The sequence below is a fragment of the Mercenaria mercenaria genome, chromosome 17 (genome assembly GCF_021730395.1).
Source record: "Mercenaria mercenaria strain notata chromosome 17, MADL_Memer_1, whole genome shotgun sequence".
In the NCBI taxonomy this organism is placed as follows: Eukaryota; Metazoa; Mollusca; class Bivalvia; order Venerida; family Veneridae; genus Mercenaria; species Mercenaria mercenaria.
This window is the reverse complement of record NC_069377.1, coordinates 60,147,599-60,170,059: the sequence shown is the minus strand read 5'-3', so window position 1 is coordinate 60,170,059 and position 22,461 is coordinate 60,147,599. Positions and strand designations below refer to the sequence as shown.

Sequence of the window (22,461 nt, the reverse complement as noted above, 5' to 3'; positions counted from 1 at the left end):
AGCATGTGCCATGTAATTGGAAAGTAATTGAAATGTAATTGTCAATTACACCCTAAAACTGCTCTGTAATTAATTAAATTGATAAATGCCCCAATTACAAATTACATTCAATTACTTAGGAAATGTAATTTAATTGCAATTAATTACAATTACATTTTTAATTACCCCAGGTCTATTAGATATTTGACATGGATATAGTTAAGGTATGATCTTACACATTCAATACTAAAACTTTTCAAATCTTCAGTTAAATACGGAATAATAACCTGTTAAAGGAGTGAATTTCCTGTTCACCAACATGTACATAAATCACACGAGGGCGGTATCGCTCACAGGAGTAGGTACCCGAATAACCAGTCTGTTGAACTATAGTTATAATTATTCCACTTATGTCGATGCTAGTGGGCTTAAGGGATATTACACTTTTCATTATCTTTCATTAACAGTTTCCGAATCGTCTATCACTTTGCTTGGTTGCGTTCTGTGTTTCACATGGCTTTTATCTAAGACATATCAAAATTATATTTTAGTCGGCAAGTCTTTATCGCAGTTAATTGTATAAGCCTTGAAAAATATTTTCTACAGCGTCTAGATGCACTTCATATCAAAGGGGAAATAGCGAAGCAAAAGGTAGTTAACCTGTATTATTGCCACTCTCACGAACTGTGGATTGTGTTCATTGTTTCACATGGGAACGAATTTGTGTTTTATTGGAGAAATTTTACAAAACTTTTCATTTCGTAACTTTACACAAAAGAAGGCAACGCAACTTTTACTTGTCATAAAACTTTTGATAATTGATTGATTGAAAGGATTTTTTTTTTACCAACACAGTGTGACCAGCGTTTATTTCTGCAAATCTAGAGGTGGAATAATTAAATTCATCAAGTTGTGTAATATTTTATTGCTAATATATACATGTATAAATAGAAATAAAATAGTTTTTAAAAAGCAATTGTGTTTGGTACATTATCCGCTCTCTCGACACAATATTGAAGTACATGTACAAGGTGAAAATGAACTTCAAGTAAAAGTAAAATTTCGTCATTTTTATTTAGGCGCAACACAAACATCAAATCCAAGATTCGTGCTTTAATATTTATTTGACATAAAACCTTAAGTCAAATATCTTGATAGTTCTTGATTCATAAAACGCTATTCTACGACAAATACATAACATTAAGTCCCAGACGGTAAAACAAACCCAGAACTCTAGGTTTGCGTTTGCTCTTGACGCGTGGTGGTATTTTCTTTTTAATGGGCGTAATTGTGGCGCGATTTGTTTGAATACGTTACGGCAAGAAAATGGCACTGTAAAAAATGACATTCGTTTGATTTTGACTTTATCATCATTAGCTATATATGGCATGAAAGAAAAAGATTACATCACTTAAATTGTTTCAGAAGCGGATGGGAATATTCGGCTCTCTGGCTGTTTACCGCGGTAACTTTGCACAGTTACCATCGAGTCGGATATTCCCATGTACACTTACAACAAGTGAAGAAACTTTATAGTACTATAGTAGTAATGAAATTGAGATCAAACTGTTTCTTCTTTAATTATGTAAATTCTCTAATATTTGTGAGAATTAATCATTCATTGATAATAAATTTCCTGAAACTAAAAATCCGCGAGTTCGAATCTAAATGCAATATCTGTTTTAATCAAAACTGCTATAGTGTATGCAAACGAATAAACAAGAGGTCGGCATTAATTCTCCTGCATGTACGTGCGCACTTAATGTACACTAAACCTAACCCTAACCTTTAGTCAGTATATTGTACACTCAAAACGTGCGTACCCTGTCTGTTTTTCAGTGGAGGGGACTTTGATCAAGGGGATTTTGATTGTCCCCCGCATAGACCAACGCTCATCTGTATGAGCTTCACATAAGGCAATACGCGAGAAAAGAGTAATGTTTCTTGGTCTTCTTACCTATCTACTAGTGATCTACATGATACTCCCAACGGTCAATAACTGACTACGACTGTGATAAACATATTCAAAAAAACAAGAATTACAAATTTTCAAGGAATTCTGACACAATACACAAGACAGAAGTGTTGTTCTTGACTTACTCATTAACCTTACAATGATAGAAAAGTGAACACAATTGCAAAGCTAAAGCTCTTACAGTATTCAAGAAAAATGGACATAAACAAATGTTTTCACCAAGAAATTCCATTTTTCTATGCACAAAAAGGGCCATAATTCTGAAAAAATGCTAGAGTTAAGGTTATTGGTCTATGTACCAGACTTTAAAACCATACTTTCTAAAACAACCTAATTTGGAAATTTTTTAGCATATCATCCACAGAACTTTGCATTGTTGATATGAGCGTCCATTTTTCACGTGTTTGCAATTTCAACGTCAGAAATACTTCATGTTACATGCCGATCAAAACGTCTGTGTCATTGTTCATTCTAACGTGACTACTGTTTTGATGTATAGTAAAGCAAGCATCTTACTGCATGTCATTAGTGACATTCTGTGAGTATCAATTTGTGAGAATATTTTCATTTACAACTATTCAACCCCTTTACATAGAGATGGTACCTAAAAATTCAAATTGCAACTGATACTACTTTCTGTTGAAAAAATTAATACAAGAGTGCCTCAATTATATAATGGTTTAACTTTCATACTTCATTTTTCATGCGGAAAGGCAATATTTAATCCGAAAAATTTGGTCCTACTTGGAAAAGTGAAGCCAGTGACAGATAACTCTTCTAGGACTATTTAGTTCTCTGAACAAAGTATGCATAGATTCGGATATGTTTCCCAAAAATATAGTTTTCTTCAAGATCTATGAATAAATTTTCAAACAAAAAATGTGAGCATTATCTTTCATTTTCAAATGAACTTAATCAAAGTAAAATTATTTTATTTTTTACTGCCGATAATTTACAGGTATGGTATGATCACAGGAAAGAAAACATTATTCGTGAGAAAAAGTATAAATAGACTATATGAAATTTACGTCATCGAATCCCTCAACATTTTACAAAATACGTTTGCCAAGAAAATTCAAGGCCTAAAAATGCACGAAATAAAAACAGAGCGATATAAAAATGTATATTCTATCTGATGGTCACACCAAAACCATACCAAAAACTGTACCGAAAGAAGTTATTTCACTTTTTATGACACGCACCTTGTGTTTAAATGGACCTAATTTGCATATTGACCGGGGCGTGCGGAATCACATTTACCTTGCGGAATCTACCGTTATAGAAACTTCTGTTAATATAATGCAGACGTTCTTTAGTATAAATAAAATGGTTGTGTTAGTTAAAAAGAAATGACAATCACCTTTGTTTAGCTAATCCACCAAAACAATGAAGCCTATGTCGCTGTCAAAAGTTCCCGTGTTTACTGCACGGTGCTATGTTAAAATATTGCTAGCGTGAGATAAGCGATTTGCACTTTCAGTTTTGCACTTGATTTGTTGTTGTTGTCGTTGTCGTTGAATACTACTTTAAAGCCGGGCACCTTTTGTACAGCTTCCGAGTATGCCACTGTTCGCGGATTATTGCATCCATTCGGACCACCTTTGAACTCACGTGAATACCCTGCACAATTGAGAAAACAGCTGAACCTGCGGGCGTAACGTTTCATGTAGCTCTGAACACATTGAGAGGAACATGTTAAATCATTTGAACAGGAACGCCAATCTGAAATTTTGTAACAAATTACTGAAAGACTGTAATACACCGAAAATTGAAACACTTCAAACAGATATAAATAAAATCATTATCCATATCTTGACAACACACTTCAAAACGGGTCAATTTATAGGACCGATCTCAAGGGTATGAGGAAAAAAAAGAAATCTAATAGAAATTATACGAAAATTATTGAAAGACATGAGTAAAGAGTCCTATTCTCTTTCATTTCATTGGCTTACCCGGGAACATGAAACTTCGAAAATTAACACGGAAATTAAAAACTGAAACCTAAATTTGAATAGTCTTGCATTAACCAGCGATTTAACATCAAGATCAAATACGTTTTGTTACCATAAATCCAACTGATTACAAACATATCTTGCGTTGTCTAGCAACTTATCACTATTGTATGTACATTAATTTCTAGATCTTTGGACTACTACACAGTCACAAAACCTAGCGTTTCTATGTTAAGTTTGAACAAAATTCAACTAGAAAAGTTCAAGAAATTACATTAATGCGCACGTGCAAAAGACAATTTAAGCACATCTTAACCAGACAAACATTTCTTACATACCGAACAGGATTTTCATGTGTTTTTTCCAGTCTTAGAAAAACTATAAATAGTGATCTTAGAAATATCATTCGTTATATATATATATATTTATCACTGGTTTTTGGTGCGGATGGAAACGTTCGGCTCTCGGGTTACTCTTTTGCAGTACTCGACAGTGCCTCGTTACCGCCTAAACAGTTATCCTCCAGCCAGATATTTCAATCCGCACCTTGAATCAGATGATTTATTTCATTTCATTATGGCAACACCTTTGGCCCTCGTCCTTGGCTCTGATACTACAATACGGGAAACTGAATTGGAAAGATCAATGTTTGAATTTGGTATCTAGAATGAATTACTTAATTTGTTTGACACAAACAATATGGATATATTTAAATAAAATCAGTAAAAAGATCCTTTGGAAGCAAAGAATGCAACCAAAAAAAATAATAGCATACTCGGTTTGATTGTTCATAATAGATAATGAAATGTGTAACACCTCTCACGCCCCCTAACACCGCTATTACACATTATATATTGAATGGACTCCATGATCCCAAAGAACCAGAAAATATAACAACACTGAATCCAAGTAAATCTATGAAAACTTAAAGTGCAATACACGTATATACTTTTTCTTAAATTTACAATTTTTGTATTCGTATAAAATAATCGAACAATCTTGAACAATGTAGCAATGGTAAGTGTAGCCTGTAACGAAAAGTCATAACTGGACTCAACACCTCTGACCGAAAGAGTTTTGTTGTTGTTTATTTAAATTTTAAATTTGAGTAGTTTAAGTCACTAATTTCCATCGAAGAATTTTGATTGGAAACTTACTCTGCTACTCTTCGTGGTATAAAAATACCTAAATGCGTCTCGCATTTCTATAAGACGCTGTCTTTACAGTATAAGGCTACTATCTGTTTCTATTACTCGAACTGAGTTATCAAGTGCTTTTTTATTCCCGTTCAATTACGCTGCACCTTATGCCCATATTACCAAGTAATGAGATCCCAGCAGCTTAAAAGGCATAAAAGATAAAAGGTAAGGGTGGATTTAAAGACTTACTTAAATTTGCGGCGTTCTTTTAAATTTGCGGTGTTCATTACGCTTCGTACATTTTACGCTCATTTTTCACAGTATTGTAGATATATTTTTTTGCATTTAGCAGTGTTTAGATTACGATGCAAGTGAAACTTAATGAGTAACATTTTTTTTCCTGCAAAACTAGGCTCAGCATTATATCTGGTAAATCTTTTGAAGATTACTAAGATTTCTTTACTTTATATGTCTGAATCATGAAATGATATCAAGTATATTAACCTGACATCCGTTTATTGTAATTGTGGTAAAAATATTTGTTGATAATTTACGATTATATAAACATGCTTGATATCTACCATTTATAAGGAAACAAAATTCGCGTCTGCAGTAACTGTTATTATATGAATGATAGTTACGCAATAATATCTAAGCTGTAGGAGGCCCGATTATGGCACCAAGACCTGATTTTAGGCAGATCTCAAATACATATTTATGTACATAAATTTTGACCATATCCTAGAGTTTTTCATATTCGTATGTATGCAAGAGAAATGTTTTATCACTCACTGTACTAATAAACTTCCTTAAAGAATGTGAGCGGGGAGGAGAGTGGAAGGTAGCCTTCAGTGATATATTGGATAACAGTCAAACTTTCTTCAGAGACCACGTCTATTTAAGGACCACTTGCATTAAGAGATCAGAAATGCGCGCATCAACTGAAGAAGGATACTGAAATATCTCACAAACAGCACACAGTTGTCGTATCGTCGTATCGTGTATTAATGCTGTTGTTTATTCCATATTTATATAACAAACCTATTCGAAAACGAAAATGGAAGACATAGTTACTAAACCGAGATTAATTCCACTGGAAATCCTGGTAATTCATACAGTTGAGGCAAATCAAAAGACGGAGACCAAAATAATGGCGAGGTAGAAAAATACCGAGGCAGTTGAGGTAGAAAAATCTACCGAGGCAAGTGAGGCAGAAAAAATGACCGAGGCAAGTGAGGCAGAAAAAATGACCGAGGCAAATGCCTCGGTTGCCTCAATAGTCTCTACGGCCATGCCTACACTTAACACAATTTGCAGTTAAGAAAATGAGTATGAATTATACAAGCGAAATGGTTCAAACAAAAACAAAAATGTATATTCTAATCAAAGTAACATTCACCAAATGTCGTAGGTAATTCCACTTGTCGCATATACTTGGTTACCTTAAAGCATACCAATACGCAACATTCACGCTGCAGGTTAGCCTGCTATTACGGCTGTAGATCTTTAATATGGGGTGATCATACAATCTCATGTATAAATGCCATTCAAAACCTTATTGGTTGATGTGATATTTTAGCTGTATAAATTCACTTAAATGAAATTGTATTTCTGATAATTATAAGTTTAGAACGGTTCTGAGAATTTTTTATCTACAAATTGTCATCTCATGGTTTTACGATTGTGTGCAAAGTTAACACTATAATGAACTTAAGATGTACTCTGACAACTTACGCAGTTTGTAAGCGACATCTCAATAAATTACAGGTTTTTGGTATAACTTATCTCAGAAGCGTCCTTGAATTACTATTCAATTTCGAAATCAAATGTGAATTATTTGGGGTCACGAGATACATGTATATTGGTATGGTTCAACTGTATATGGCTTCATCCAAATAATTGTTACGCAAAATGGTAACCTATTTCCAAACCGACCATCTAAGAAAAAGATTAGCTCTTAAGGCAGACAATCATGGCGAAAGGTTATCCAGCGTATTCTTTTCAAGCTGCCATTTTAACACGGATAATACGAAAAATGGGGAACTGTCAGATGTTCCTGCTTGAAGAAGTTATTCAACTGAATGAACATCGGCGTGAAGTTGGCAGTACAGCAGTAGCAGCAGTAGGAGCAGTTAACTGCTCCTACTGCTGGCAGTAGCAGCAGTTAACTGCTCCTACTGCCAGCAGTTACAGCAGTTAACTGCTCCTACTGCCAGCAGTTACAGCAGTTTATTGCTTTCAAGGGCAGAAAATTCAGGATCAAGCCTGGGTACCTATGATCTTTAATACATATTTTCTTTCTAAATTTGATTCTCAGACAGTATACAAAGTTTAAAGAAATTCTGCCCGTAGGAAAAAAATGTTGCCCTATATAAAATTGTCCCATTCACCCTTAAATTCTCCTGTAAACTATGCAACACCAGCAGTTAAATGGTTTAAAAGTCTCATTTATGTTTCTGCCAGCAGAGTTGTCTATGAGAGCATGTCACTTCCAGCAGTGAAATGAGTCAAATGACCAATGAAAGCAGTTTTCTATGTGTTACTGGCAGCAGTCAAATGGTTTATAAGACCAGTATACCAGGTTTTTTTTACATGTAACTACCAGCGATTAAATGTTTACAAGGCTCCTATTACTGCTAGCAGTAAAATGTTTATGACAGCAAATAACAAGGCTCCTGTTACAGCTAATGAGAGCAATTTACCAGTTTCGTATATATTTCTGGTGTATTCACTGCTGAAAGAAAACCACTCAAGCCGAATTCAGCCTCGAGTTCCTAAAAAAAAGAGTTCCCCTTGGAAACACCGCCCCAGCTCACTCCGGGTTCCTCCCAAACAAGAGTTTTCCCCGAATGGCGGCCACCCGTGCCGGGTGGGGGACGACCCCCTCTACAACGGCCGCCCGGTCCGATCCAAAAGTCAAGGTCTGGGGCGGAGCTGGGGGTGCCCAAACTGAAAAATGTGACAATTTCCAAAAACGGCCTCGGACCAAGTTTGAGACCCGCTCACGAGTAAACAAGAGTTTTCCCGGGGTAGCCGCTATGCTGGCCCCCCATACACCGTCACCCTCTACAACGGCCACCCGGTCCCGTCCCAAAGTCAAGGTCCCGTAGGGTCCTCCTATTAACTGCTGTAAGCATTTCAGGCCACCCCCGCCTCACACCTCACCCCGGGTTCCTCCCAAACAAGAGTTTTCCCCGAATGGCGGCCACCCGTGCCGGGTGGGGGACGACCCCCTCTACAACGGCCACCCGGTCCGATCCAAAAGTCAAGGTCTGGGGCGGAGCTGGGGGTGCCCAAACTGAAAAATGTGACAATTTCCAAAAACGGCCTCGGACCAAGTTTGAGACCCGCTCACGAGTAAACAAGAGTTTTCCCGGGGTAGCCGCTATGCTGGCCCCCCATACACCGTCACCCTCTACAACGGCCACCCGGTCCCGTCCCAAAGTCAAGGTCCCGTAGGGTCCTCCTATTAACTGCTGTAAGCATTTCAGGCCACCCCCGCCTCACACCTCACCCCGGGTTCCTCCCAAACAAGAGTTTTCCCCGAATGGCGGCCACCCGTGCCGGGTGGGGGACGACCCCCTCTACAACGGCCACCCGGTCCGATCCAAAAGTCAAGGTCTGGGGCGGAGCTGGGGAACCCCAAACTTCTGTCTGATTTTACAGTCATGATGTTAATCTGTACAATGTACATGAATGAATACATTGATGGATAATTGTCCTTTCCTGTTTTGCATAATCTTCATCGCCTTTCAATTTTCAATCGGGAGCTGGTAAAATTCGATTTTAGCACACAACAACTTTATTCAAACTATTGTTTGTATTTTTACTTCAGTTATCATCAAAAATAACTATTTGAATATAAATGCCTATAAAACACATGTACTCATTTTATTTAGAAAACGTGCCCGGGCCAAATTCGAAACCATCCCTTGCAATTTAGAAAAGCGCGGGATTTTCTACTTTCAGTTTCTTAAAATACAATCTGGGGAGGTAATTACATCATAGTAAAGGCTAAAACTCAAGAGTTAAATACACTACACTATAAACTGATTTCACATTTGAGAGTTCAATTTATAGGCTCGTCTCAATTTTGTAAATCAGCCGTGTTTTATTACAATGTATATTCACTTCCTGTCTAAATAAAATGGTGTTGTGGTTGCGTAGAGTATTGTCCCGTAAGCGGTTGGGACTCTGTACTCTGTCAATTCATTTTTTATTAACCTTTTATCTGCGATAAAATTAATCCATTCTTTCACTTACTAGTGTATGTTTTCTATTTTTCTTTTCATCTTAACGCAAAATACCATGCATAATTTTTCATTATTGGTAAGTTTCGCCAGCTAATTCGTCAGAGTCCACAGTACAATATTTTTTAGCCAAGAATTTCATAAAAATATAAATAATTTGATTTGCACATGCATGCATCACATCCATTGTGCATTATATAAAATATTTTGTACTTACTCCTAAAAAAAATAATATAATACGCATTAGACTTCCATATAATTTCGTTTGATCTGTTGCGGCTTTACATAACACTGTATTAAAGATGAAAATTTATATTGATTAAAATACTGATGGATATACAAGCACTGCTTATACCTACCATAATATCACAGCTATTTAGGCGGTTCATCTTTTTGTTGTTAAAATAATTATTATACAAAATAAATCTATACTACTATATTGTATTTGCAAACACTATCCAAAGTACAGACCGTTCCATTAAAAAGTATAAAGCACCGCTAACTTTAAAACTGACTAATAACTCATGGCAATAGCAGCACTTCACTTGTGGTAGTACAAGCAATTTAACTGTTGTAACTGCTGGCAGTAGCAGCAGTTAACTGTTGTAACTGCTGGCAGTAGGAGCAGTTAACTGCTGTAACTGCTGGCAGTAGCGGCAGTTAACTGATGTAACTGCTGGCAGTAGGAGCAGTTAACTGCTGCTACTGCTGTACTGCCAACTTCACGCCGATGAATGAACACGTGTTAGTAATATTCAGTGACGAAATTCATACGCACGATATATTTTCAGTACAAACATATGTGCACAACACGTTGAAACTAGTCATAGAGTTACTTCGTACCGTGCTTTAACAAGGTCATTTGGGCCACACTTCAGCGCAAGGCTTACGTCATTCAGCTCCGCATATAGAGTTAAAAAGAAACAACCAATCATAGAAGATCTAGGAGAGGTTTCAGACTGATGCTTCTTCAACAAGATTAAAACTGGCGTCTGCTTTCCATTGTAACGGCCAGCATCATCAGGCACTTGACCTTTTAAATGAAACACAAAGGAAGCTTGACTGCATTCCTTTACCAGTTTGTTCAGTCCATCTCCTTATGTATCCTTTTCCGTAGCAGGAATTTTATGACGTAGCATCAGAAATGCTGGACAAAGGACACTGTACAGATGCTTTCACGTCTTGCGTCCGTTACGCGGAGCAAGAACTATAAATATGCCAACTTGGAAGTAGCGAACAATTCTTTATTCGAATGAAAGTAAAAGCTTGTTTAGTCATTATGAATATTGGATTCGAAGTAGACTCAAAATATGCAGTTTCAAACTTACAAAGCTCTTGGAGAATATTATCTGAAATTGAAAATTCAAAGAAAGTCAACAATGATCGAGCCGCAAGGAAAAACTATTTCCTAGAGTTGATCAACAGTGAGGAATCTATTATGTTAGAAAAATATACAGCTTTAATATTTTTATACTGACAAAGAATTGCATCATTTTCATTGCATGGTCAATCCCGGAAATCAAACAAGATTACCATTGCTGCCATATGGTAAAGCGGGTTTTTGTGTCTGATACGCCTTCAGAAAATGCAGTAGTATTTAACACATGGACATGACTCTTAATCTTACCGCATATAGTTTTGAATTAGAGTACACAAAAGCTTCAGCAATTGCATTTTACTGGGTGTCATTTTAATCGAACAGACGAGAGCAGTGACTCAGCATAATTTACACGCCTCCATTCTCCGGAATTTCGCGGATTTTACAGTTCGAAGTTTTTAGCATTTGGAATGATTGGCCTATGTAAATACTTTTTGTCAGAAACATGCTTTTAATTGGTCAGCATGCTTACGGTTTGTAGCACAAAGCAAACCTTTGGAAAGAAACAGTCAAAAGAAGCATTGAAACAGCAGCAGACGATTTCTGTGTATCAGTTCTCGAACAAAGTGTCGAAAGACAGAATGCTTATACCACATTAAAACACACGTTCAAAAAGTATTTCATTTACAATCTGAATGTATGTTCATATACTAGCATTTTGGCGAGGAGAGGATTTTTACGACGCCATATCGTTACTATTTCTGATCATCTCGGCTTTTTAGTCCATCCAATGTGCTTGGCTTAAATGGTGCTATGGGGGCTTGAGTGGTGTTGCACTTTTCATTACTTCTCATGAACACTCACTCAAACACAGTTTGTTATTATTTTTTTCGGTTGCGTTCTATCTGCTTCATAGATTAATCAACTTTAACTATCATAAAGACATCCCGAGTTTTAAGTGTTAAGTTGCGGCCGTGAAAAGTCGCAACAAACTTGGACTATAGTTATAAGTATTCCACTTATGCCGATGCTATAGTAGGCAAAAAGGATATTACACTTTTCATTATCCTTCATTAACAGTTTTCGAGTCTTCTGTTATTTTGCTCGGTTGCGTTATGTGTTTCACAGGGCTTTTATTTTACAAGACATATCAAAATTATATTTTAGTCGGAAAGTTTTTATCGTAGATAAATTGTATAAGCCTTGAACGATATTTTCTACAGCGTCCAAATGCACTTCATATCAAAGGGGAAATAGCGAAACAAAAGGTAGTTAACCTGTATTATAGTCACCCTCACGAACTGTGGATTGTGTTCATTGTTTCACATGGGAACGAATTTGTATTTTATTAGAGAAACTTAAACTGTTCACGTTCTTAAGTTTACACAAAAGAAGGCAACGCACCTTTTATATGTTATACAACTTCTAATAATTGTTTATAAGGTGTTTTTTTTTTACCAACACAGTGTGACCAGCGTTATTTCTGCAAATCTAGAGGTGGAATACTGAATTAAATTCATAAATTTGTGTAACATTTTATTGCTAAAATATATATGTATAAATAGAAATAAAATAGTTTTTAAAAAGCAATTGTGTTTGGCACATTTTTCCGCTCTCTCGACACAATATTGAAGTACACGTACAAAGCGAAAATGAATTTCAAGTAAAAGTAAAATTTCGTCATTTTTATTTAGGCGCAACACAAACATCAAATCCACATTGCATATGCCATCTTAGTTAGATTAAATAACCGACGTTGCATGTGCTTTCTTGCATACAAGGGGGGGGGGGGAGGTCCCAGTGTTTTCACCCGCGCTTTAAATGATGTATCACAAACCACGTTTATTAAGTAGATTCGTGCTTTAATATTTATTTGACATAAAACCTTAAGTCAAATATCATGATAGTTCTTAGTTCTTCTTTTTTCTTATAGTATAGTTCTTGATTCATAAAACGCTATTCTACGACAAAATACATAACGTTAAGTCCCAGATGGTAAAACAAACCCAGAACTCTAGGTTTGTGTTTGCTCTTGACCCGTGGTGGTATTTTCTTTTTAACGGACGTAATTGTTGCGCGATTTGTTTGAATACCTTACGGCAAGAAAACGGCACTCATTCGTTTGATTTTGACTTTATCATTATTAGCTATATATGGCATGCAAGAAAAAGATTACATCACTTAAATTGTTTCAGAAGCGGATAGGAATATTCGGCTCTCTGGCTGTTTACTGCGGTAACTTTGTACGGTTACCATCAAGTCGGGTATTCCCATCTACACTTACAACTAGTTAAGAAACTTTATAGTATTATTCCGTAAAAATGAAATTGAGATCAAACTGTTTATTCTTTAATTATATGAATTCTCTAATATCTGTGAGAATTAATTGTTCATTGATAATAAATGTCCTGAAACTTAAAATCCGCGAGTTCGAATCTAAATGCAATATCTGTTTTAATCAAAACTGCCATAGTGTACGCAAACGAATAAACAAGAGGTCGGCATTAAATCTCCTGCATTGAGTGTACGCGCGCATTTAATATACACTAAACCTAACCCTAACCTGTCAGTAACGTGCGTACCCTGTCTTTTTTCAGTGGAGAGGATTTTGATCAAGGGATTTTGATTATCCCCCGCATAGACCAACGCTCATCTGTATGTACTTGAAATAAGGCAATGCGCGAGAAAAGAGTAATGTTTCTTTGTCTTCTTACCTATCTACTAGTGATCTACATGATACTACCAGCAGTCAATAACTGACTACGACTGTGATAAACATATTCATAAAACAAGAGGGCCAAGATGGCTCTAGGTCGCTCACCTGAGAAACATACCATAACAGTGTATACATGTTTGACCTAGTGATTCATGGAAACAAATATTCTGGCACATTTTCATTAAGATTGGACCATAAATGTGGTCTCTGGAGTTTAAACAAGTATTTTCTTAGATATGACCTAGTGACCTATTTTTTGACCCCAGATGACCAATATTCGAATTCGACCTAGATTTTATCAAGGCAATCATTCTGACCAAATTTCATGATGATCAATTGAAAAATACAGTCTCCATGGCATACACAAGGTTTTTCTTTGATTTGACCTAATGCCCTACTTTTTAATTCCAGATGACCAATATTCAATCTCGACCTAGATTTCATCAAGGCAATCATTCTGACATAATTTTGTGAAGGTCAATTGAAAAATACAGCCTCTATCGCATTCACAAGGTTTTTCTTTGATTTGACCTAGTGATCTAGTTTTTGACCCAAGATGACCCGTATTCGAGCTTAACCTAGATTTTATCAAGTCAATCATTCTGACCAAATTTCATGATGATCAATTGAAAAATACAGCTTCTATCCCATACACAAGGTGTTCCTTTGATTTGACCTAGTGACCTAGCTTTTGACCCCAGATAACCCATATTCAAACTTGACCTAGATTTCATCAACGCACTGATGATTATTCTGACCAAATTTCATGAAGATCAATCTAAAAATACAGCCTCTATCGCATACACAATGTTTTTCTTTGATTTGACCTAGTGACCTACTTTTTGACCCCAGATGACCCATATTCCAACTTGATCTAGACTTGATCAAGGCAACCATTCTGACCAAATTTCATGAAAATCAACTGAAAAATACAACCTCTATCGCATACACAATGTTTTTCTTTGATTTAACCTAGTGATCTACTTTTTAACCTCAGATAACCCATATTCAAACTGGACCTAGATTTTATCAAAGCAATCATTCTGACCAAATTTCTTGAAAATCAATTGAAAAATACAGCCTCTATCGCATACACAAGGTTTTTCTTTGATTTAATCTAGTGACCTAGTTTTTGATCCCAGATAACATATTTTCAAACTAGGCCTAGATTTTATCAAGGTTATCATTTCAAACAAATTTCATGAAGATCAATTGAAAAATACAGCCTCTATTGCACACACGACGTTTTTCTATGATTTGACCTAGTGACCTAGTTTTTGAACCTAGATAACCCATTTTCAATCTTCGCCTATATTTTATTAAGGCAATCATTCTGACAAAACTTCATGAAGACCAGTTGAAAAATAAAGCCTCTATCGCATACACAAGGTTTTTCTTTGATTTGACCTAGAGACCTACTTTTTGACCCCAGATAACCCATTTTCAAATTTGGTCTAGATTTTATCAAGGTAATCATTCTGATCATAATTCATGAAGATCTGTTGGAAAATACAACCTCTATTGCATATACAAGTTTTTTCTTTGATTTGACCTAGTGTTCTACTTATTTATCCCAGATGACCCATTTTCGAACTTGGCCTAGATTTCCTCAAGGTTATCATTCTGACAAAATTTCATGAAGATCAGTTGAAAAACACAGCCTCTATCGCATACACAAGCTAAATGTTGACAGACAGACAGACGACAGACGACGGACGCCGGACATCGAGTGATCACAAAAACTCACCTGAGCAATGCTTAGATGAGATAAAAACAAGAATTACAAATTTTCTAGGAATTCTGACACAATACACAAGACAGAATTGTTGTTCTCGACTTACTAATTAACCTTATAATGATAGACAAGTGTACACAGTTGCAAAGCTGAAGCTCTTACAGTATTCAAGAAAAATCGATTTAAACAAATGTTTTCACGAAGAAATTACATTTTTCGATGCACAAAAAAGGCTATAATTCTGAAAAAAAATGCATCCTAGAGTTAAGGTTCTTGGCCTATCTTACAGACTTTAAAACCATACTTTCTAAAACAACCAATTAAGAAATTTTTAAATCGTATCATCCGCAGAACTTTGCGTTGTTGATATAAGCGTCCATTTTTCATGTGTTTGCAATTTCAACGTGAGAAATACTTCACGTTACATGCCGATCAAAACATCTGCGTCATTGTGCATTCTAACGTGACTACTGTTTTGGCGTAAAGCAAGCAACTAAATGCACTTCTTTAGTGACGTTCTGTGAGTATCAACCTCTGGGTATATTTACATTTACAACTATTAGTTTATACTAATTTATTTTAGCTCGATTGTGATGGAAGCTTTAAGCTTATTTGAACCACTCTCGAGTTCGCTTCCTGGAAAACCCAGTTCTGGTGACCTATGAGAAGACATGGTCATGACCCCAGTGAGGCTCGAACCCACGAGCCCTGGATTGAGCACTATTCAACCCCTTTACAGCCGGGCACCTTTTGCACAGCTTCCCAGTATGCCACTGTTCGCGGATTATTGCATCCATTCGGACCACCTTTGAGCTCACGTGAATACCCCGAACAATTGAGAAAACAGCTGAACCTGCGGGCGTAACGTTCCATGTATTTCTGAACACATTGAGAGGAACATGTTAAATCATTCGAACAGGAACGCCAATCTGAAATATTGTAACAAATTATTGAAAGACTGTAATACACCAAAATTTGAAACACTTCAAACAGATATAAATAAAATCATTATCCGTATCTTGACAACACGCTTCAAAACGGGTCAATAGTGATCTCAAGGGTATGAGGAAAAAAAAGAAATCTAATAGAAATTATACGAAAATTATTGAAAGACATGAGTAAAGAGTCCTATTCTGTTTCATTTCATTGGCTTACCCGGGAACATGAAACTTCGAAAATTAACACGGAAATTAAAAACTGAAACCTAAATTGGAATAGTCTTGCATTAACCAGCGATTTAACATCAAGATAATATCAAATACGTTTTGTTACAATAAATCCAACTCATCACAAACGTATCTTGCGTTGTCTAGCAACTTAACACTATTGTATGTACATTCATTTCTAGATCTTTGGACTACTATACAGTCATAAAACCTAGCGTTTCTATGTTAAGTTTGAACAAAATCCAACTAGAAAAGTTCAAGAAATTACATTAATGCTCACGTGCAAAAGACAATTTAAGCACATCTTAACCAGACAAACATTTCTTACATACCGAACAGGATTTTCATGTGTTTTTTCCAGTATTAGAAAAGCTATAAATAGTGCTTTTAGAAATATCCTTCGTTTTATATATACATTTATCACTGGTTGTAGGTGCGGATGGAAACGTTCTGCTCTCGGGTTACTCTTTTGCAGTACTCGACAGTGCCTCGTTACCGCCTAAACAGTTATCCTCCAGCCAGATATTTCAATCCGCACATTGAACCAGATGATCTATTTCCCCGCGTCATTTTTAGTACATAAACACTTACCGTGTCCCAGTTTTCCACAGTCAAGCCAGTAAGAATGCGATAAGAAAAAGTATCCACAGCCTAAGGAACCTCTGATCATTTTGCATCCAATCGGAAGACAGTTTGACTGTTTCTGCAAATATGCATTATATTTGTATGAAATTTATCATATTATATATTTATCATATTTACAATGCACAATAATACGATATATCATATTTCATTTTGGATTAGTGTGAAGTTGAAAACAAAGATAGAGTGTCTGAATATGTGTTTAAAATGTACTAATTATATTAAAAAAGCTATTTGAGAAAAATATAGTGTGAGGCCATTTCTACAGAAGCCCAGAAACACTTATTGCACGTCCTTAGAGTGGAAGTGTCACTTAAATCACGAGCGAAGGAACTATGTTACAACACGATTAAACGCCGGTCTTATTCCATGTTGTGCGATTTTATCCTGTCCGGATAATTGTGGCAGTCACTCTGTGCAGCGTCTGCTGCGAAATTCCGAATGATTCCTTCTGTCGTCTGCGGCGTCTGCCACGATGTTCCGAATGACACCTTCATGACATCCCTCATCATGCACGAAACGGCGGAATAAAAATTAAAGTGGGAACTACACTTACCAGACAGAGACATCTCATACAATCTATCGACACCATTCCGCCTGCAATCCCATAGTTCCCTATCCTCGCAAGATCGAGGAGCTTGGATTTGAAATCTGAAAACATTCAATCTTGGTATGATACCCAAAAACATTTATATTCGATATGGTATTGACGCGGAAGTTAGATAAGAAGTTTTGAAAACCTGAAACAAAATATTTTTAAACGACCCAGTTACATAAGTACATCAACATTTAGCCTAAGTTAGATTATTTTAAAATTAACAAGTTTAATGTAGAACGTTTACAATAGAGGTAACCAACCGTTCAATAACACTGTTATTGTATAATCATTTAGGTCAAATGATTAGATACAATTTAAACGACAGCATGCTTATATTACTGTTTGATTGTTATGGTTCTCATGCATCGCTGAAATCAAAAAAGGTTGTCAATGACAGAAGTTAAGTGCATACTGTTAAGTTATACAAAAATCTTTTCTGTATATAAACAAGAAAATGTAAACAATTTATTAACTGAAACGGTACATGTGTTCATCCATGTCAATTTTAAATAATAAATGTGTTTATATCTATTCTGCTCAAATATAACGTTTTCGTAAATTATTATTGGTCGGTTGGTTATGATTAATTCATTTAAACAGAGGCGTAAAATGTTAGCAGTTTTTAATACTCAGTTTTAATCTTCCGGCCTTCTTTCCGAAGTAGTTTCCGCTACGTCAAGTTGAAGTATATAAAGGCGATAACTCCATTCGTCGTAATAATTGATCAGAAATCGATTTATTTAAAAACATTGGGATAAGAGTCCCGTGTATAGGTGCCTTACATCTGGCACGCTAAAGAAACAGGGAAGCTTCTGGAATTGGGAGCGTCTTCTGTATCTTGCACTATTCTCCTGCTAAGATTACTAACAGCTAGTCTTCTGGAGTAGTCGCCCGCTGGCAACGATACATAAACTTATATACAAAAAACATAGGCCTAAACTGTGTACCCAACAAAACAAACAAAACTTTATAAAGTTCATACCTGTTTCGCGGGAAGCAGAAACTGCTGTCGTACTGTTATATGCCACATTGTCTATAGTTTTTGTTTCTTGGTGTACATCGTTCACACGCGATATATCCTCTATTCGCGAACTGTTTATGAAACAAACACAACATATAAAGAAAAACAATTCAAATAAATTACTTAATCCGGCCATGTTAAGTCATTCTATATAAGATATTAAATCGATTGGCAAGAGGCGGAAGTATTTGAAGTGCGTTATGTAAGGAGTTCAAAGAGGAAGATAAAATAACCTCCAGTTTTTACATTTACATGTCAGTTTAACTCTTACCCTGCTAAATTTCTATAATGATCTTTTCCAAATTTCAATTTGGACAGTACCATTAGATGTTAAAAGGGGTGCTTACTAAAAAAAAAGATACTGACTGAATGGCGAACAGTGCAGATCTTGATTTTGATTAACATAATTATATTTTAAGTTTACTTCATGTCTAAACAAGAGCTGTCACTAATGGTGACAAATGCTCCCGCAGAACCTTGACCTTTGACTTGGTGACCCAAAGTCAGTAGGGTGGTGTACTCAATAAGTACTATCAGCATGTGAAGTTTGAAGGTCCTGGGTGAAGTGGTTCGCATGTAAAGTGCCTTCATGCAAAAAGTTAACGTTGGTCCCAGTGACCTTGACCTTTGACCTGGAGACCCCAAAGTCAGTAGGGTTGGTGGACTCATAAAGTACTATAAGCATGTGAAGTTTGAAGGTCCTTGGTGAAGTGGTCGCGAGTAAAGTGCCTTCATGCAAAAAGTTAACGTTGGCCCCTGTGACCTTGACCTGGTGACCCCAAAGTCAGTAGAAGTGGTGTACTCAATAAGTACTATCAGCATGTGAAGTTTGAAGGTCCTGGGTGCAGTGGTTCGCGAGTAAAGTGCCTTCATGCAAAAAGTTAACGTTGGCCCCTGTGACCTTGACCTTTGACCTGGTGACCCCAAAGTCAGTAGGGGTGCTGTACTCAATAAGTACTATCAGCAAGTGAAGTTTGAAGGTCCTGGGTGCAGTGGTTCGCGAGTAAAGTGCCTTCATGCAAAAAGTTAACGTTGGCCCCTGTGACCTTGACCTTTGACCTGGTGACCCCAAAGTTAGTAGTGTGGTGTACTCAACAAGTACTATCAGCATGTGAAGTTTGAAGGTCCTGGGTGCAGTGGTTCGCGAGTAAAGTGCCTTCATGCAAAAAGTTAACGTTGGCCCCAGTGACCTTGACCTTAGACCTGGTGACCCCAAAATCAGTAGGTGTGGTATACTCAATAAGTACTATCAACACGTGAAGTTTGAAGGTCCTGGGTGCAGTGGTTCGCGAGTAAAGTGCATTCATGCAAAAAGTTAACGTTGGCCCCTGTGACCTTGACCTTTGACCTGGTGACCCCAATATCATTAGGAGTGGTGTACTCAATAAGTACTATCAGCATGTGAAGTTTGAAGGTCCTGGGTGCAGTGGTTCGCGAGTAAAGTGCCTTCATGCAAAAAGTTAACGTTGGCCCCTGTGACCTTGACCTTTGACCTGGTGACCCCAAAGTCAGTAGGGGTGCTGTACTCAATAAGTACTATCAGCAAGTGAAGTTTGAAGGTCCTGGGTGCAGTGGTTCGCGAGTAAAGTGCCTTCATGCAAAAAGTTAACGTTGGCCCCAGTGACCTTGACCTTTGACCTGGTGACCCCAAAGTCAGTAGTGTGGTGTACTCAACAAGTACTATCAGCATGTGAAGTTTGAAGGTCCTGGGTGCAGTGGTTCGCGAGTAAAGTGCCTTCATGCAAAAAGTTAACGTTGGCCCCAGTGACCTTGACCTTAGACCTGGTGACCCCAAAATCAGTAGGTGTGGTATACTCAATAAGTACTATCAACACGTGAAGTTTGAAGGTCCTGGGTGCAGTGGTTCGCGAGTAAAGTGCATTCATGCAAAAAGTTAACGTTGGCCCCTGTGACCTTGACCTTTGACCTGGTGACCCCAATATCATTAGGAGTGGTGTACTCAATAAGTACTATCAGCATGTTAAGTTTGAAGGTCCTGGGTGCAATGGTTCGCGAGTAAAGTGCCTTCATGCAAAAAGTTAACGTTGGCCCCTGTGACCTTGACCTTTGACCTGGTGACCCCAATGTCAGTAGGGGCGGTATACTCAATAAGTACTATCAGCATGTGAAGTTTGAAGGTCCTGGGTGCAGTGGTTCGCGAGTAAAGTGCCTTCATGCAAAAAGTTAACGTTGTAACTAACGAACTAACGGACGGACAGTTGAAAACTAATATGCCTCCCTTCGGGGCCATAAAAAGTTGGAAATGATATAAGTTTATTGAAAAAGTGGTGTGTAACCTTTAAGTTGGCATGTATCTGTACAGTATTCTCCCTTTGGGAATTGGACTTGTTTTATTTTGAGTGTTCATTCTTGAAATCGGGAGAGATCTAAGGTCGGAAACTATAGTCCTTTTGGCAATGTCTATCAAAGCACTTATTCACTAATCGTCTAATTCGATATGTACAGAATGAGGTTAGATAGATATAGAGAGAGACTTTTAACAAAGTACGGCATGATTAAATGTTTTATACATATTTAGCAAATGGTACATTTCCAAGTAAACACATAGGATCAAAATTGTTGCCTCCTCAGATCAGTCTGAGAGAATGAGCTTCTATCAAACGTTCACATTGCCCATGTATCTGTCGGAAATTATTAAAAGTTACCAAAGTGCTGGAAGACTATACATATATATATATATATACAAGCAGTATGCTTCTCATTTAGAAAATCTGAGATGTATAAATGCTTGAGAGATTCTATGGACAAACGTTATTGGCCGGTATTTTATTCACATTTATCGTACCTTTATATCAAATAGTCCAAAATTCTGCGAGGTATTCCATCTTTTGTCAGGAATTTGAATAATTCTGCAAGAATGCCGTACATTTTTCTTTGCATATCATTTAGTAAGTTTGCCTGAAAACAAAACGATACATTTTCACAAAACTGTCTATTTACTTGTATAGACAATTTTCAGAAAACATGTAAAGATGGTACCATGTAATTTTAGTTTTTCGTACTTCTAGTTTCGGTAGAAGACTGTACTAAATATTAATAATTTTATTGTAAAAACTGCTTACATCTATATTCGTCAACATAGTTATACATTTAATCAGATGTTTGAGTCAACCCAGAAGCAAAAACTCTTACAGTATAGTGCAATATATGTTTGGATGGATGGATGGATGGATGATGACGAACAGATATCTGTATGTGCTATGTATGTACATACGTCTGATTGTCTGTCTACATGTCTGTCTACATGTATGTACATTTGTATTTAAATCAACCTGTAGGCCTACCATATATTCGTTGTTTCTGCTCTACTACACATCAGTAATAAAGAAACATATAAAAAGGAGATGTACACAAACCTAATCAGGAAGTTTAATACTTCAGTTGTCTTAATCACATAACTGATGTAGTCTTCTTATTTTCCGCTTTTCTTTTGCCTAACAGGAAGTGTATACATCTGAATCTAGTATAGCTTAGTTTTATATAAAAAAAACAACAATACTTGATCATGATGAAAGAAATACTGGTGTTTTATGATATGTGGTCGTGATCCAGGCAGGGACTCAAACCCACGACCTCTAGGTTTAGCGGCGGTCACTTTAACCACTAGATCACCGACATTCTTTATTCAGTTATGTTGTTCATGTACTGATGTTGTTAAATGTTATGCCAGATATATGACCCATTTTGAAAATACAAAAAAAAATATTTTACACCTTTAAAATTAAGGAATGGTCATGTTTTAATTGCGTTAAATTTTAGCTTAAATTCGTGTATAAAGAATATCATCGAAGTACGAAAATTGTGAGGAAGATAACAGACCGTTGTCGAAACCGCCAAGGTAAAAATATATTTTGGTAGTGTTAAAAGAACTTTATTCCAATGGATTATACCTACTAAATGAACGACTTCAAGGATTTTTTTTTTTTCATTTTTTGTTATAAGTGAT

The 22,461-nt window shown here is 36.6% G+C and overlaps 1 protein-coding gene across 1 annotated transcript; it reads right to left on the bottom strand.

Annotated features, from left to right (window-relative positions):
* Positions 1-12,137: 12,137 nt before the first annotated feature.
* Positions 12,138-18,705, bottom strand: LOC123537046 (invertebrate-type lysozyme-like). Its single transcript, XM_045320586.2, has 4 exons — positions 18,456-18,705; positions 17,432-17,526; positions 16,825-16,936; positions 12,138-15,996 (listed from the first exon to the last, which is right to left on the bottom strand). Exons 1-4 carry the CDS (start codon positions 18,628-18,630, stop codon positions 15,788-15,790), a joined length of 591 nt encoding a protein of 196 aa, XP_045176521.2. The 5' UTR covers positions 18,631-18,705; the 3' UTR covers positions 12,138-15,787.
* Between the last annotated feature and the right edge of the window lie 3,756 nt (positions 18,706-22,461).